General features: G+C 43.7%; 1 protein-coding gene across 1 annotated transcript; it reads right to left on the reverse strand.

Moving 5' to 3' along the window:
- Window positions 1-2,086: 2,086 nt before the first annotated feature.
- On the reverse strand, window positions 2,087-6,071 carry LOC139667760 (melanocortin receptor 5-like). The gene is made up of 4 exons (XM_071547247.1): window positions 5,913-6,071; window positions 4,945-5,051; window positions 3,460-3,648; window positions 2,087-3,288 (listed from the first exon to the last, which is right to left on the reverse strand). Exons 1-4 carry the CDS (start codon window positions 6,069-6,071, stop codon window positions 2,730-2,732), a joined length of 1,014 nt encoding a protein of 337 aa, XP_071403348.1. The 3' UTR covers window positions 2,087-2,729.
- Window positions 6,072-17,258: the final 11,187 nt, after the last annotated feature.

Below are 17,258 nucleotides of genomic sequence, written 5' to 3' on the forward strand. Positions count from 1 at the left end.
TCCAGTTTTAGTTCCGTAGGAAAACCCCATTTTTCTGGATAGAGCCATAAAATCGTAAATCCATAAATTCCTTTCATTCTTGGTTTAGTTCTCTCCTTTTTCCTCTACTTTGTATCTCCTAATGTCCCCAATGAGTTTAGAATAATGTGAAGTATACTTAATTGGTTAATCATATAGGCTATGCTTAGGTATTTTAATTATCATCACAATAGTTAAGGTCTAGTTATATTTATCCATTCTGGCCCTAACTCGATAATTATGTCCTATTCCATTGTTTACCTATATAAACCCCCAAAGTTACTATATATTTGTGATCTAAATATAAAGATTACAAGTAGGCTATGTATCTAGGCTATTCTGCTAAAACAACCCAGTGCACAGAAAAGTTTGAACAGTGAAAGTTTTATTGTCTAATCATGTTTCATGTAATGGTTTTATACAATCCGTAAGTGTTTGTTTACAGGTTTCATAATGTTCACCAATTGACAACAGTAATTGGTTGAGTATGTAAAATCCAAATGCGTTATTCTAAATCTTTATCATTACATAGACTAGTTAGGCTACTAAAGTAATTGAGAGAAGTATCCTCATGTGCCTCTTTGTTTATGACGGGCGTTGCCTGTGTCCAGGACAAAGAAATGTAGGTGGAATCTCCAAAACCGCGCGAAGTATCTTTTTTTGGAATTCAGAAAAACTATAAAACTCTGTTTCTTGTCACCTTGTGCGCTTCATGCCTCGAGCTTCATGCCGGAGGCCATGATGCCGTCACCAACTCAAAGACCAACCAAACCAGATTTAGCACAAGCGGAGATTCAGATTTCGCGGCCTCGTAGGCCTAACTGCTCTTTGTCACTAATGTGACCCTGTTTTTCAAGCCGTTCATACTACGAAGTCGAGCCTCGCTGGATCGCGAAGACTGTTACAAAGTTATTTTAAGAACGAGTTATTAATCCGTTAATTAGTAAAAGTTAGAGAAGTCAGAAGCTCCAGTCAACTCTCTCAGCTGACCAGCCAAGCTTCCTACTCCATCCTGCCTGAAGTCCAGTTGGCAGCGGAAAGCCAGTGGACATCTACCTGAGAGAGAGAGAGGGTCTTTTTCAAGACCCGGTCCAACTCCATCGTTTGCCGAAGCCGGTTCCATCATGCCCGGAGTCCAGTCGACAGCAGAAAGCCGGTCGCAGAGACATCCACCTGAAAAGAGCGTCTTTTTCAAGACCCGCTCCAACTTCATTGTTTGCCGTTGCCAGGCGATCCGACTATTGCCGAGCTTACCAGACTCGCTGATCTTCAGGAAACCTGCTTTCCCTACGGTCGAAACCTCTCGATGGACCCCCGACAAGTAAGGCTGAAACACTTCCATGTCTTTCTGCTGAGAGTTGATGCAAAAGCTTCACTTAAGTTATCACTTAATCCAATCAGGAAAGTCAGTATAGTCTGAGTTATCCCTTAGGACCCGTCTCGTTCCTCCGGTTGATAGATCTAAATTGACATAACACTATTTACTGTTGCCAATAATTTTCATTTCAATGTTTCTATCCTCGTTTTATTTTGCAGTAACTAATGCTAGTTTAATTTACTCTAAATTGCCAAGTTTTCTCTACTTAAACTTAAAAGTACATGTTACTTAAACTAGTTTCCTTCACTCCATCTTTTTAGGGCAACGAGTTTCCACATTTTTACTTACCATGAAATTCAAGGTCAAGTTACTTGCTAATTATCACCTACTTACCATGAAATTTCCAGACCTGTAAAATGAAGTGTTACCGAACATAATTTGCAGAGTACAATCTTTTTGTTTTATTTTTCTTAACAAATACGGGACACTAAAAACATCCATGAAGTAAAAGCCCCTCTGGGGGCAAAGCCAAAGGGTTTACAGACTCATTAACAGACACAATAATGCCAAATAAACTAACAGGACCTAAATAATGCATATTGAATAATGCATTCATCTGTTCAGCCATGGTTCACATACTCCAAGCACATAAAAAAACAAAAACATAGTTTAGGCAGGTAGAAATGTTTCCATTTTCAATTAGACTGCATCAAGAGTCACTCATGCTTTTATGGTTCATCATTTTTAACAAAAGGGTTTGAACAACACAAACAGCAGGGAAAGTCAGAACCAGCCTCAGCTATCAAAACAAACTTTGTTTGTCCAACAAACTCACTGAAATCCTAAAAATAAAACCCTGAACTTTGCTCCCTGTGAGGAAACTGACTGAGTGGCTTTTGATTTAAACGGCATGCTAGTGACAGAATGAGGCTGTTTGTCGTTCCACTGTACATACTACTCCATATTCATCTGGAATATCTGAAGCCTCTATTGTTAGTTCCTACAGCCTGGAGCCAGGTTGCATCACTCCTCCATGTTCTCACAGTTCTACTGGAGCTTCTTCCTTTCATATCAGGGGCATTCTGGGTGAGAGAGTCCCAAGACCCTGTAATCAGCTCCACCAATTAGAAGTAACATGTTAACACAAGAGCCAATCCTAGCTCAGCTGGCTCAGTCCAAGATGGCAGTCCAGCAGTGCATTATGGTCTACTGTCTGATTTTGAACCATTAGATAATTTAAACTACAAATAGGACCAAATCTACATATTACAGCTGAAATGTATTACATGTGCCTGTGTTGGATCTGCTGCTACTGCAGCATCACCACTCCATGGTCTGTGATCTCTCACTTCAAGTCATAGAGAGAGAAGAGTGGAAGGGAGGTGTGTCGTCTTCAGCTGCTCCTGGTCAGACCAAAAATGTTCCTCAGGCTGTAACAGCAGATGATCTCCTTAAAGGTCTTCCTCATCTCCTGACTGCGGAAAGCATAGATCAGAGGGTCGACCACGGAGTTACACATGATAAGGATGAGATACATGTTGAAGTGCGACATGAAGCAGATGCAGTAGAGGTTCCTGGGACATGAGATCATCAGGATAAGATGCAGGAAGAAGGGCGCCCAGCACACGATGAAGATTCCCAGGAGGATGGTGAGGGTGATGGCGCCCTTCATGCTGGCCCTCTGGTGGACGGTGTTGTAGCCCGGCAGGGCGGCGATGCGCTTGACATGGGAGCGAGCGAGCATGAACATGTGGCTGTAGAGCGAGGCCATGAGGAGGAGCATGGCGAAGAACATGGACACCAGGCAGACGATGACAGGAGTGGCGTCGGAGTAGACGATGAAGACGATGCCACAGCTGATGCAGAAGGTCCAGATCCCGGCGATGATGACACCCGCCCGCCGCAGCGTCATGATGTTGTGGTACCGCAGAGCGTAGAAGATCGTCACGTACCTGGACACAACAACAAACACCAGACAGAAAGTGTTTGAGCAAGTTAATGAAAGAAATAATTAAATCCTTCATTACTTCACTTATGGGCTCTCAGTCAGTAGTGAATCGATTCAGCACCAGTTGACCTAACCTAGGGTTTAGGGTTTAGGATTTAGGGTTGGGTGTGTCTACCTGTCCACAGCGATGGCCAGCAGGCTGCACATGGATGCCACCACAGAGATGCAGATCATGGAGTCAAAGATGTTGTCCACCTGTCGGACGAAGCGGTCGTCCACCACCAGCCGGCGGTTGTTCAGCAGGTAAATGATGACGGTCTCCCAGGCGTTGGACACACTCACCAGCATGTCGGCTACTGCCAAGCTGAAAGGTACATGGGCAGAGAAGAAGAAGAATTTAACAGGAATCATCTCGAGAAGATCCACCATGATGCTTTACGCCCGGGCCACACCGCCTGCGTGAGCGGCGCGTGTGCGTCCCGGAACCTGTTGCTTTTAATTTCGGTGCCCATGTTAACAGGTTAGAGCAGCCACACAGCCCGGTGAGCAGCCCGGTGAGCAGCGCGGCTCGGCTGCGGCTCATCCAGAGATTCGGCGTCTCGCCTATTTTTTCAGCGTGACGCGCGTGGTTGTCAGCACAAATAGACAGGGGAAATGATCTGTTGGTAGTCATATTGACATCATACCAGCAACATTACACCTTTCAATACAGTTTCAATGTCTATATCTGTAGAATATGTCACAGACATGAAAAAATATATATTTTTTTTTTACTCAACACTTTCTGTTTCCGTTTCAAATTAAAAGCCTTCTAGCATTTCTGTGGACAGAATCCCTTCATTTGTTAACACAAGGCGTCTATTGTTAAATATTTGCAGGACCGTGTTGTAGAAAATTCAGTGACTTGCACGGCTAAATTAGTGGAGTACCGGCTTTTAATTGTGGAAATACGGTAGTCATAGCAGAAACCCCACGTAGGCTATATAGGCAGTATTTTTCTGGTGCTCGCTCGCTCTCTCTCTCTATCTCTCTCTCTCTCACTCTCTCTCTCTCTCTCTCTCTCTCTCTCTGAACGAGGGTAAACAAAAACCACGCAACTGCTTCCTTGGTACAACTCTTGACTTTTCGGACCGCTCATCAACATATAAATTACATTTATAATGACATGAAATTAAACATTCTATGGCCATTATCAAAGGCAAACTCAATGTAGAAAGATAGGCAGCGCTGCAGCAGCAACGCTCTCTGTGTGACATCACAGGCGTGCGAGCCGCAGCAGTTCACCGAGGTAGCCGTCACGCACCGCTCACGCAGGCGGTGTGGCCCGGGTGTTAGTCCCATCAGAAATTTCCCTTAATCTGGATGGGATTACATCATGCCAGGCTCCGCCAGGCTGCAAGCGGACCACAGACCAGCAGGACAGTTTCCAGCTGAGATGGAGTGACATCATACTGTAGGAAACAGTATGTTGGTGATGATGATGATGATGATGTGATGGTAATTATGATGTAATGATTATAATGATGATTGTGATGATGATGTTTGTGATTATGATGCTGGTAATGATGATGACAGTAATAATGGTTATGATGATTTAATGATTTAATGATTCAATGATGGTGATGATGATGATGATGGTGATGATGATGATGATGTGTACCTGCAGATGAAGAGGTACATGGGCGAATGCAGGTTCTTGTTCCTGACGATGGCGGTGATGACCAGGATGTTCTCCAGCAGAGAAATGATTCCCAGGATCAGGAACACCTAAGATGGACGACGTCACTTTATTTCCCGTTTTATTAATGAAATTAATACATTTTAATTAATAAGATACAGAATAAAAAAAGCCATCAAGACTGAATATGTTTGATTTATTTAAGATTTGTGAATAGTTTACTGGCACTTTCCTCTTTGTATTCTGAATTTCTAAATGTGTTTAAATTAAAAACAATTTTTTTTCGCTTTATATGAATTTACTACTTTATATGATTTTCACTTTGATCAACTTTGACTTTCCTCCCAGGTGTACGGCACTATAAGAACTAGCAATGGTCCAAAGAAAAAGAAAATTCATCAATTAGATTAGATTAATAAAGTGCAAAAAGGGCTTAACATGGCTCAATGAGCTAATATTGAAATTAAAAACTTAAAAATGTTATGTAAATGAAAAAACTAACTAAACATTTTAAAAAAAATCATCCAGGTCTGAATTTGGGGCCGAAAAGACCTAAAATCAAAATGGAATTTTGGGCATCATGGGATATGACGACATACTGTGGTGAAAATTTCAATCTAAAGGTAAATCAATAACGTGATCGAAAAACTATGACAAGATCCCCCATTGATCCTTCCTTTCCATGAATGAAAATATGGAAATGATTGAGTTTAAAGCCTCAATGTGTAGGATTTGAAAATTGTTGACTTTGGCAACCCCTACTGGTAGAACCAAAACAAGACGCTGCCAAACACAGACTTGAAACGACCCGATTACGACCAACACACACTGGACAGGAGGGACGCCATGCTCTTTATTGTCCATCTCTACTTTGATCTGTCCAATAAAGGCAATAATTTTTCAAAATACTTATATTTTTATTTGAATGTTAGAGTTGAATCTAGTTGTACCTCAGTAGCAATGTTGAGTTGCTCACAGGCTTTGGGTTTGGATGGGGAGGGTGGAGCCTCTGTAGCATTGCCAAGGTAACCATAGTCCAACATGGTGCTGCTATTGGTGAAGAACCCCCAGTGGGTGGGGCTTAGGGTGAAGACTTCCGATGAGTTCATCTTCAAAATGGACTGACTCCTCCTGTTCACTCCAGAGTTTAATTCAAATGCATCTCAGGGTTTTTCAGCTGCCTGAAAACAAAACAAGTGCACCTACAGTTAGTCAGATCAGAGAGGGAGAGACAGAGAGAGAGGGAAGGAGAGAGAGAGAGAGTGAGAGGGGGGGGCAGAGAGGGAGAGAGAGAGAGAGAGAGAGAAAGAGGGAGAGGGAGAGAGACAGACAGAGAGAGAGAGGGAGAGAGACAGAGAGGGAGAGAGAGAATTTTTTTAATTTTAAAAAGCCCTTTATTACGCACTACCAAAGGTATACAGACAAAGGATCTCAGCTACATGAGGACCTCACTTGCAAGTGAAAGAGAGAAAAAAAACACAAGAACGATAAACCAACACGACAGACAGGACTTTCCCTTGTTATAGCAGTTAGAAAGAGAAGACCAGGTCTTCATCATCCCCAACTGAGCACAACATTCCCCTTACTGCCCACTGAAGGCAGAAAGCCTCCAGATTGTCCACCATGTTGTAGCAGGCATGCTCCAGCCTGAGCCGAGCCTTCAGCAGTCCTGTAAGAACCTGCACAGGGTCCACACAGCCTGCCTCCCGGGCCCGGTTCTTACGGCTCAGCCAGATGGCTAACTTGGCAGTAGCTGATATGAAGTTTATTAGTGTGTGCGTACCTTTTTTCCTGGCTAGGTATTTGGGACCATAGACAAACAACTGAAACGAAAAAAGCTCCCCCAAGCCCAAAAACCAACCCCTTAACAAGTCAAACACACCCACCAACCTGGGACACTGGACAAATAGAGAGAGAGAGAGAGAGAGAGAGACAGACAGACAGACAGACAGAGAGACAGAGAGACAGAGAGACAGACAGAGGGGGAGAGTGAATATGATTATTCTGCTCTGTTCAGTCTGATCTGAGCTGCTTCCTCCTGTAATTCTGTGGAATCAGATTAACAATCACTGTAAACTTTAAACACAAACCAGATTATGTAGTATAAAGTCTATAAGACATCAGTCTGGTTTTAACCTTCAGTAGGAAGTTGGTTAGAAGCTGTCAGTCAGATGTTTTGTTTTCCTGTTGGTGTCAAAACATCACAGCTCTGTTCCCAACAGCCTTTACCTTCAGCAGTGGGCTAGTTGAGCCTTACACCCGGGCCACACCACCTACCTCTACCTGTGTGAGGCTAACTCGCTGAACTGCTGCGGCTCGCACGCCTGTGGTGTCACACAGACTGTGGAGTCACACAGACTGTGGTGTCACACAGACTGTGGAGTCACACAGACTGTGGTGTCACACAGACTGTGGAGTCACACAGACTGTGGTGTCACACAGACTGCTGTGGTGTCCACAGACTGTGGTATCTTTCTACATTGATGTTTTATTTCATGTCATTATAAATGTCATTTATATTTATTTTAGACAGAAAAAGGTTAAGAAGCTCAATTGTAAATAATGATAATAAAAATAAATAGATAAAAAATATACAGCAATCCCTCTTCACTTGGCCTGGCTCAGTTTAAAAGCCATTTCCGGGGGGGGTTGGGTTTCTGTTCTACAGGTTTCCTGGGGTGGGCTTATCGAAAACTATCTAATTTACATCAGGAGCGGGACCTTAATTTACATTATAGGCGCCAAACCAACTGTATAAGCAGATGTTCTGGGTTCAGTTTCTGCTGAATCAGAAGTGCTGTGCATTTGTCTTGCCACTATATCTTGCTTCAAGTTTGAGATTTTTTTTTTTGAGTTTGGTGTCATCTATCCTTGATGAGCGGTCTGAAAAGTGAAGAGTTGTACCAAGGAAGCAGTCACGTGGTTTTTGTTCAGAGAGAGAGAGAGAGAGAGAGAGAGAGAGCGAGGGAGAGAACGAGAAGACCGGAAAAATACTGCCCTTCACCTGATGTTCTTTTAACTTATTAACATAATATAATTATAGCCTACGTGGGGGTTCTGCTATGACTAGCCTACCGTATTTCCACAATTAAAAGCCGGTACTCCACTAATTTAGCCGTGCAAGTCACTGAATTTTCTACAACACGGTCTTGCAAATATTTAACAACAGAAGCCTTGTGTTAACAAATGAAGGGATTCTGTCCACAGAAACACTAGAGGGCTTTTAATTTTAAGCGGAAACAGAAAGTGTTGAGTAAAAAAAAAAATATATTTTTTCATGTCTGTGACATATTCTACAGATATAGACATAGACAACTGTATTGAAAGGTGTAATGTTCCTGGTATGATGTCAGTATGACTACCAACAGATCATTTTCATTGCGTGTCACCGGGCGCTCACACCAAACGCGATATCGTGGCATTGCGAGTCCATTGTTTTCAATGTTTCTCCTAAACATCTGTGCTGCTGAAAGCGTCGCGCACCAGCTTGATTTTTCACCAGGTTTTTGCGCCCAAAGTTCAACTACATTGAACTTTAACCCCCAAACACACTAACCCCCAAACTTTGTAGGCACCGGAGCACCAAGGAGTTATAACTCCTCATTAAAAACATATTGGAACCTGGCCAAAAAGTCACAGGCATGGCAGATAATATCCGAAAGGATGGGGATACCAGGTTAGAAAATTATATTGTGTTATTTACATATTCAGAAGAAGCCTAGATAGCGTCATTGTTGAATTATTTCAGCTGCTTTGAACGATGTTAAGACCTAAAGCATTAACTTAGCACATTATTCATGTCATTAGTAAATCTATCTACACCATTTAAAATGGACTATTTACAGAAAAGGAACCCATAGGCTGTTGGAATTGCTTAATAAACTGCTGGTGACCTGCTAGTGCATCTGGAAAGGTAAAAATATGTTTCTGTAGCACCGAGATTCCAGCTTACGCTCTGCCTCGCGCAAAATATATGCATTGCCGCTTCTGGTGTGAAAGCCCCGTCACGCGGAAAAAATAGGCGACACACTGAATCTCTAGATGAGCCGCTGCTCACTGTGTGGCTGCTAACCTGTTAACATGGGCGCCGAAATGAAAAGCAACAGGTTCCACAACACACGTGCTGCTAAGGTAGGCGGTATGGCCCGGGCTTTATAGTGTGTGACTGCCTCCACCCACACACATTACAGTCTGTTATAGTGTGTGACTGCCTCCATCCACACACACTACAGTCTGTTATAGTGTGTGACTGCCTCCACCCACACACATTACAGACTGTTATAGTGTGTGACTGCCTCCACCCACACACATTACAGTCTGTTATAGTGTGTGACTGCCTCCACCCACACACACTACAGTCTGTTATAGTGTGTGACTGCCTCCACCCACACACACTACAGTCTGTTACAGTGTGTGACTGCCTCCATCCACACACTATAACCACCATCAACCAGTTTATTAGTGCTGGAACCCAATTGTTTTTCTACAGATTATTATTCTTCTGTTTCCGCTGCTTCTTCAGCCCTAAAAGTATCTGGATCTCAGAAACTGTCAGATCTGCAGCAACCAGACTTGGCAGAAAAGTCCAAAGTCTCAGGCAATGAAAACACGTCAACTGGCCTCATGGTGGCGCTATAACAAGCAACTTTACGTTTTGGCCTATAACTTCTGAACCGTACATTGTAGAACCAAAGTTCATTATTTTTCACTGGATTCCTTGGGTCAGTCCGCTTCTATCTGTTGGCTACCTCGACCAAATTTGGAGCACCGCGCACCGATTGATTCTGAGGAAACGTGCAAAAATTTGGTGGCATTTCACCCATAGGTGGCACTACAGCAACATTATAATTTTAAATGGACATTCTCATCCATTGTATTTATATCTCAGTCATTATATACAGTACAAACTTCTTTCACATTTCAAAAAAACGCTCAGTATGTCACAGGGATCAAACCTGCACATTGACCCACATGACACATTCACCCCACATTCAGGAGGTGGAGGAGACAGGAGGTCTCTCTGTCTGTCTGACTAACTGTCTGTCTGTCTGTCTGACTGTCTGACTGTCTGTCTGTCTGACTAACTGTCTGTCTGTCTGTCTCTCACACACATACAGGTGAACACGCTGGTTCACATGAACAGATTTTTGTCTCTGCACCTGTAGACTGAACTGAATCGAAGTCCTGGTCCAAGGTGTTGTTTTCCTCGGCCAATCAGGATGCAGCGATATGCTTCAGGCCGCTGTTTATTCTGTCAGGTTTGTTTCTTCTTCTCTGTCTGTTCAAACAGAAAAGACAAACTGTCTGTGTGAAACGAAGATGCAAAGACAGGAAGGGAGGCATCATTTGGTAAATAGGTTTCCCGTCTCCCTCACTACTGAAGCAAAAACATTAACCAGATCAGCCAGATGGTGGCGCTATAACATGCAACTTTACAACCTCTAAACCAGAAGACCTAGAATCATTCTGTCCTCAGATGATGAACACATGCAGACAGTAAGTGAGGCATAACTCTTCAACACCTGATAACTTCACATACCGTTTTGGGACGGACCCAAAGTGTGTCAGACCACACTGGTTATGCTGCAGTGCAGCACCATCAGGATGAATGGTCAGGCAGCACCTCCACTCACCTCACCTGCAGCTGCAGGAGGCACCAAATGTTGTTGGAGATATAGAACTTTTCCAAAATGAAAAATCAGCTGAAATTCTCTCTGTAAATCTGAGCCGAATGCTATTACTGTTGCTGTTATCTGTCTCTTTCTGTCTGCTCTTTGAACAGCTAGATCAGATCAAAATCTCAGCACTGCGCCTGTGCATGTCTGCTCACACACACACACACACACACACACACATTCACTTGGCAAGTAGAGCACAGCAGAGTTGAGCTCCCACCCACGCATGGCTGACTCAACTCTGGCTCTCTCTTTCTGACACTATCTCTCTCTCTCTCTCTCACTCACACACACACACAAACACAAACACAGCTGGCAGTTGGCGGACAGAGAAATAGACAATGTCATATCAGCTGCCATGTACTCTCAATGTCACAGGTTCAAATCTGGATCACAGTCTGTTCCCTTTCATAGAATTCGTTTCGATGTCTCACTATGGGATACGCCCCCATGCGTATCTTAAGTATCTTAAGTATCTTCAGTATATTCAGTATCTTCAGTATCTTCAGTATCACTCACGTCACTCATCATTCAATCACCTCTTCTCGCTTCAGAAGAATTATCTTTCGCCTGTTGCTTCCTCGAAACTTGCTTAACTGTTTGCAGATCGGAGCAGAAAACTCCACGTTTCACCTACCTTCTCCATAGCTAAGGTGTTCAGAGAGATTAGCGGTAGCACTCTAGTCTGTCTCCAAGCTGTAGGGTTTTATTCCGCTGGTAGTAGCTAGCTCCTCACTGGATTCAACTACTAAGTTAGCTAACGGTACGCTAAGTCGCGGCCACTGTGCCATCTTCGCACCACCTGAGCTAGCTTGGCTCATCACACCAGAGAATTAGCCACTCGTTTAGCATCCCAGCTAAATGGCGACAGCTGTAAATGTGGGAATAAAATCTCGAGCAAAGACACACACCTGGGGCCTCATTTATAAAACATTGCGTGCGCACAAAGTCGGCCTGAAAAGTGCATGCACCACTTTTCAGACAGATTTTCGGATTTATAAAAACAAACTTGTGCGCACCGCCATGGAAACTTTGAATTTTGGAGAATTTCAGTGGGAAATGGCGACTGAGATGGCAAAGTAGTAAAATAAAGCAAAAAATGGCCTTTACACTCAGTTTCCAAACAATAACCAGATCAGCCAGATGGTGGCACTATAACATGCAACTTTACAACCTCTAAACCAGAAGACCTAGAATCATTCTGTCCTCAGATGGTGAACACATGCAGACAGTAAGTGAGGCATAACTCTTCAACACCTGATAACTTCACATAACATTTTGGGACGGTGTGTCAGACCACACTGGTTATGCTGCAGTGCAGCACCATCAGGATGAATGGTCAGGCAGCACCTCCACTCACCTCACCTGCAGCTGCAGGAGACAACAAATGTTGTTTAACAAAATCAGCCTGAAAAGTGCGTGCGCCACTTTTCAGGTAGATTTTCGGATTTATAAAAACAAACTTGGCATGAAAATGTGCACACCACCACAGAAACTTTGACCCATGCGTGCGCACATTTTGGAGACAGTGGGAAACGGCGACTGAGATGGCACAGTAGTAAAATAAAGCAAAAAGTGGCCTTTACACTCAGTTTCCAGGCTGACTCCGCATCAACTTAGAAACCCCTCTAATAATAAGAGGCTAGGCTACAACTAAATAGCATCTTTGTTGCTTTAGTTTGGAAGCCGATCATTTGTCCAAAAAGCATCTAGTATATGCCATTATAGTCTGACATGGTGTGAATTAGTCTCAAGTAAGTACATCACAGTCTTTTACCCAATTTGTCACAATTAAATCCGACAAATTCAAGGTGTTAGGCAATTGGACTGGATGTCTCAAGGTAATAAATAATGATGCGTTCTGACACACAGGGCGCATTGGAGACGCTGGTGCCAGGCGCAGTGTCCTGTTGTTCACCGGTCTCACACTGTCTGATCCCTGAGTCAGAAAACGAGAATACAGAACTTGTCTATGCGTTTTTTATTCAAATCAAATGAATGTGAAATGTTAAGTGCATGGTTACTTCAATCTTTCCAAAAACAAAAGGCACATTTTTGATACCTGGGTCAGTCGCAGCATCTCATCTTCCTCTCTAACGTTAAGTCAGAGTCACGCTGGGTTTCTGGCACAATGCCTCTAAATAGGTTTCCCCCGTCATCGAGGTGTAATGTTCCAGAGGAGAGAGCTCCGGTGTCTCCTCGCCCCGCTGGTGCTGCTGACACAACTGCCGCTGCGCAATGCGCTTCTTGGCGTCAACCTTTATATCAGACAATTTCCTATGTAGTTGTAGATTTATAAAGGGTCTGGCTCTCGGAGCTGCAGCATTAACTGCTGCTGTGACATGTTGCCTCTCAACAAACTTTTTCTGGTTGGTGACACCCAAACTGAAGCCACTGGGGACATTTCTCTTTTCCATCTGGTCTTGCTTTGCCATATTCTCACACAGAAAATGGAATGACAGCACATTTACACGCACATCAGTATTCATTCAGGGCTGGCTCATTGACCATCTATGGTTAATTGTGGGAGTTAAGGGGCGGAGTCTGAGGCTCGTGCACGTGCACAACATTTCTAGTTGATTGTGATTTATAAAGGGGAAATTGCGTGCAGGTGTGCGTACGCACGGTTTTATAAATCTGATTACTTTTGTACGTACGTATTTTTCCTCTTTTGTGCGCACGTAACCATTTAGTGTGGAATCCATCTACAGTTTTATAAATGAGGCCCCTGGTCTGCTCCGCTTGCCTTGGGCCGAAACACACCCAGGCAGCGATCGATTCTCCCAGCTCGTGCGGACACTGCACCCAGTTCACAGCTTAAGAGCCTCCATCGTAGGCTAGCTCGCCAGGCTAGCCTCTTGGAGAGGGACAATCTTCTTACTGCCACCACAGAGGAACACCAGCTTGGTGTGAGTGACAAGGAAACCCCTAACCCAGTTAACCAACACTGGGGCTCGGCAAGGGCCGGCTCATGGTCCTGCAAGGCCCATGTGCACATGTCTTTGGATATTCCCTGGCCTGCTGTCGCAGTGGAGATGCCCGGTCCTTGCTACATGGGGAAAGAATTGCCCCAGGCTGTCCTCCTCCTCGCTGGAGAATCCATATTCCAGCAAGACCCCCATCCAAGTGGCGTCTTCTCTGGATTTTGAGGGAATGGAAAGGCATGCCATGGCCCGTCTGCCACCGATGGAACCAATGGTGGCAGCTCACCTCGACAATTGCATCATCCAGGTCACAACTCTCATCTTCCAGTCCACCATGACTGAGAAGGCGTATAAGGCACCTGCTGTGGCGGTGAAAGCACTCAATGTCACGTCCATACTCACTGCTTACCAGGCTGAGCTGTACAATGATATGGCCAACCACCCTGATGCGGCCCCCGAGCAGCACCACCACGTTGCAACCAAGAGGAGAAGAGACATTGTTCAGACTGTTGGCAGACTGTTCGCTGCCCCCCCATGTCTCATGGTCGGATTATTATTATTCCACTTCTTCTGCCCTAAAAGTATCTGGATCTCAGAAACCGTAAGAGCAACCGCAACCAGACTTGGCAGATAGGTCCAACATCTCAGCCGCCACTCAGGCAACAAAATCCACGCAAATTGGCTGCATGGTGGCGCTATTACAAGCAAATGTACGTTTTGGCCTATAACTTCTGAACCATAAGTGCAAGAATCAAAATCCACTTTCCCTGGATTCCTTGGGTAATTCCGCATATATCCATATAGGTCACGCCTATTTCCGTCTAACTAGATTTGCCACCATATTGAATTTTGTCCAAAACTTTTTTTTCGCTACTCCTCCTACAAATTTTGTCCAATCTTCACCAAATGCACACAGCATATCAGGACTGTCCTGCATAAAAGTTGTAAAAAGATTTTTGATATTCCATACTGTTTTGCTACAATTGGCTTTCAAAATTTGTAGCCAAGGCCTAATATACAAAAATTGTCATAAGTCAGGAAGTTGTTGGTCTACCAAAGTTTTTCCACTGCCTCCTTTGTTCAAGCAGATTCCATGATAACAGTGGCAAAAGACAATCTTGGATATTAAGACCATCAAAGTTCTCTAAAATGCATATAAGATATAATACTATAAAGATAGGTAACTTGCCAAGTCTTGAGACACTTGGTCACATGAGGGCACTATCCTCTGCAAGGTAAGGTTTCTCATCTTTGTGCAATTTAGCACATTGTACTTGGACCCGGTTCATTGCCGCATGGGACTATATTTTTGGTTGTTTCACTTCTTTTGAATATCTTAGGTTTTTCATTCTACGCATATCTCAAATTCTGTAATTCTGTAGGTAAATCCTGGGTTTCTCTCTCAGTTCTCTGAACTACTCTCACTTGTTATGCTTAAATTTGACAAAGTCCTTATATTGGGTGATTTTAATATTCGTGTGTTGCCAGAGCAACCTCCTTGCTACATAATTTCTTAACATTACTGAGTCTTTTAATTTTGTACAAACTGTTAAGGGTCCCACTCACTCTAAGGGTCATACCCTCGATCTAGTTTTAACCCATGGGATAATCACAACTGACCCATTGACAGAAGATTCTTACTTTACCAACCACAAATGTGTTATGATAAATATCTTATTCCCTTGCCTTACTGATCTCTCTGAGAAAAATGGTGAGGTCCGCTCATGCATTTTTAACTCTGATTCTACTGGTAGGTTCTCTGAGGCTTTCCTGTCTGGTACCTCCTCTCCCTCTGTGATCACAAACCTCATTGATACAGAGGAGTCAGTAAATGTTTTTAATAGCATCTGTTCATCTATTCTCGATAACATTGCACCTTATAAAATCAGAAAGCCTAAACCTAAAACCCTACCTTGGCTTAACAGGCATACCCGTTAATCTTGGGCATACCCGTTAGATAATCTCTCACAAGCATGCAAGTCCACCATTTGTATTCTTGATGTTGTTCCCACCAGATTCCTGAAGGAGGTCCTCAGTGTAGTTGGTCCATTCATCCTCTCCTTTATTAATAGCTCATTGGCCCCTGGTGTTTTCCCCTCCTGTTTTAAGCAGGCTGTAGTTGAACCACTCCTCAAAAAAACAAATGTAGATCCCTCTGTTTGAAATAACGACAGACCTATATCCAAATTGCCATTCCTATCTAAGGTGTTAGAAAAAATAGGAGCAAATAAACTGATTTCACATCTGACTGAAAATAACATTCTAGATATATTTCAATCAGGCTTTAGATCATTTCACAGCCCTGAAACCGCTCGTATAAATGTGACAAATGACCTCCTGTTAACAGCAGACACAGGTAACTGCTCAGTCTTAGTTCTACTAGATCTCACTGCAGCTTTTGACACCGACCACACCATCTTACAAGGCCGTCTGCATGATTTGGTCGGTGTTCAGATCGTACCTTTTAGATTGAACCTTCTCTGTTAGGATAGGTACATCCTCCTCCTCCTCTGCAAACATTACCTGTGGTGTGCCCCAGGGTTGCATTTTAGGTCAGATTCTTTTCAGTATATATACAGTGGGGTCCAAAAGTCTGAGTCCACTACCAAGAACTCTTTTTTTTCATCATTTATCAAAAATGAATACGAAGTTTTAGTCAAATTATATTTCTCATACAAGATTACATAATTTTTCAGAAGTCAGAAACGTTTGTTACTATTTAGTGAAAGTCAAAATTTATCAATATTTGGTATGTCCACCATTTGCCTTAATCATAGCTTACACTCTGTCTAGCATCGATTCTACAAGTTTTTGCAAAATTTGAGAATCCATATTTTTCCAGCAATCTTTTAGAGCATCCAAGAGAGTGTATTGTGATGTTACAGTTTGGCTTTTCCCTTTTCAAATGTTCCCAAAGATGTTCAATGAAGTCTGGTGACTGTGGAGGGAAAGCCACTACTCTTGTTATGGTTCCTGCCTGCCCTTGTGTTTTCCTTGTGTTTCTCTGTGTTTCCTGCCTGCCCTTGTGTCTCCGCCTCCTGGTCTGTCTCTCTGTAAGTCTGTCTGTTAGTGTGTGGCGTGGGTGTGGCTCCCTCTCCACCAATCAGCCCCTGGATTAATTTCCCTTCCGCCAGCTGTTCCTCATTCTTCGTTAGTCTGTGTGTTTAGTCTGTGTTTCTCAGTTGTCTTGGCCAGTTCGTCTGTTTTGTTTCCCAGTGTTACCTGTCCTCGTGTGGTCCTGGCCAAGACAACTGAGAAACACAGACTATTTAAACACACAGACTAACGAGGAACGAGGAACAGCTGGCAGGAGGGAAATTAGTCCAGGGGCTGATTGGTGGAGAGGGAGCCACACCCACGCCACACACTAACAGACTTACAGAGAGACAGACCAGGAGGCAGAGACACAAGGGCAGGCAGGAAACACAGAGAAACACAAGGGGTGCATTCCATTTGGCCAAAATGCGTCCTCTCCTCCGTCCTCGCGGCCTCGTCTCCTCGCTGACTCGGCATCCAAAAATGAGCCGCCGTCATTAAGGACGTTCCAATTGGTTAAAAGACGCATGAAGGATCCTTCAAGTCTCCTCGCCTCCGTCCTCCAATCAGGCGTGGAGGAGGATACTCAGGTGTATCCTCGATGCGGAAATATCGAGTGAAGTCAGTTAACCATTGGCACGTGCGGATATAAGCCCGCCTC

The sequence above is a fragment of the Centroberyx affinis genome, unplaced genomic scaffold, assembly GCF_046629955.1.
Source record: "Centroberyx affinis isolate AG114_WGS23_722 - 3 ecotype Tasmania unplaced genomic scaffold, CSIRO-AGI_Caff_v1 ptg005742l_1, whole genome shotgun sequence".
NCBI lineage: Eukaryota > Metazoa > Chordata > Actinopteri > Beryciformes > Berycidae > Centroberyx > Centroberyx affinis.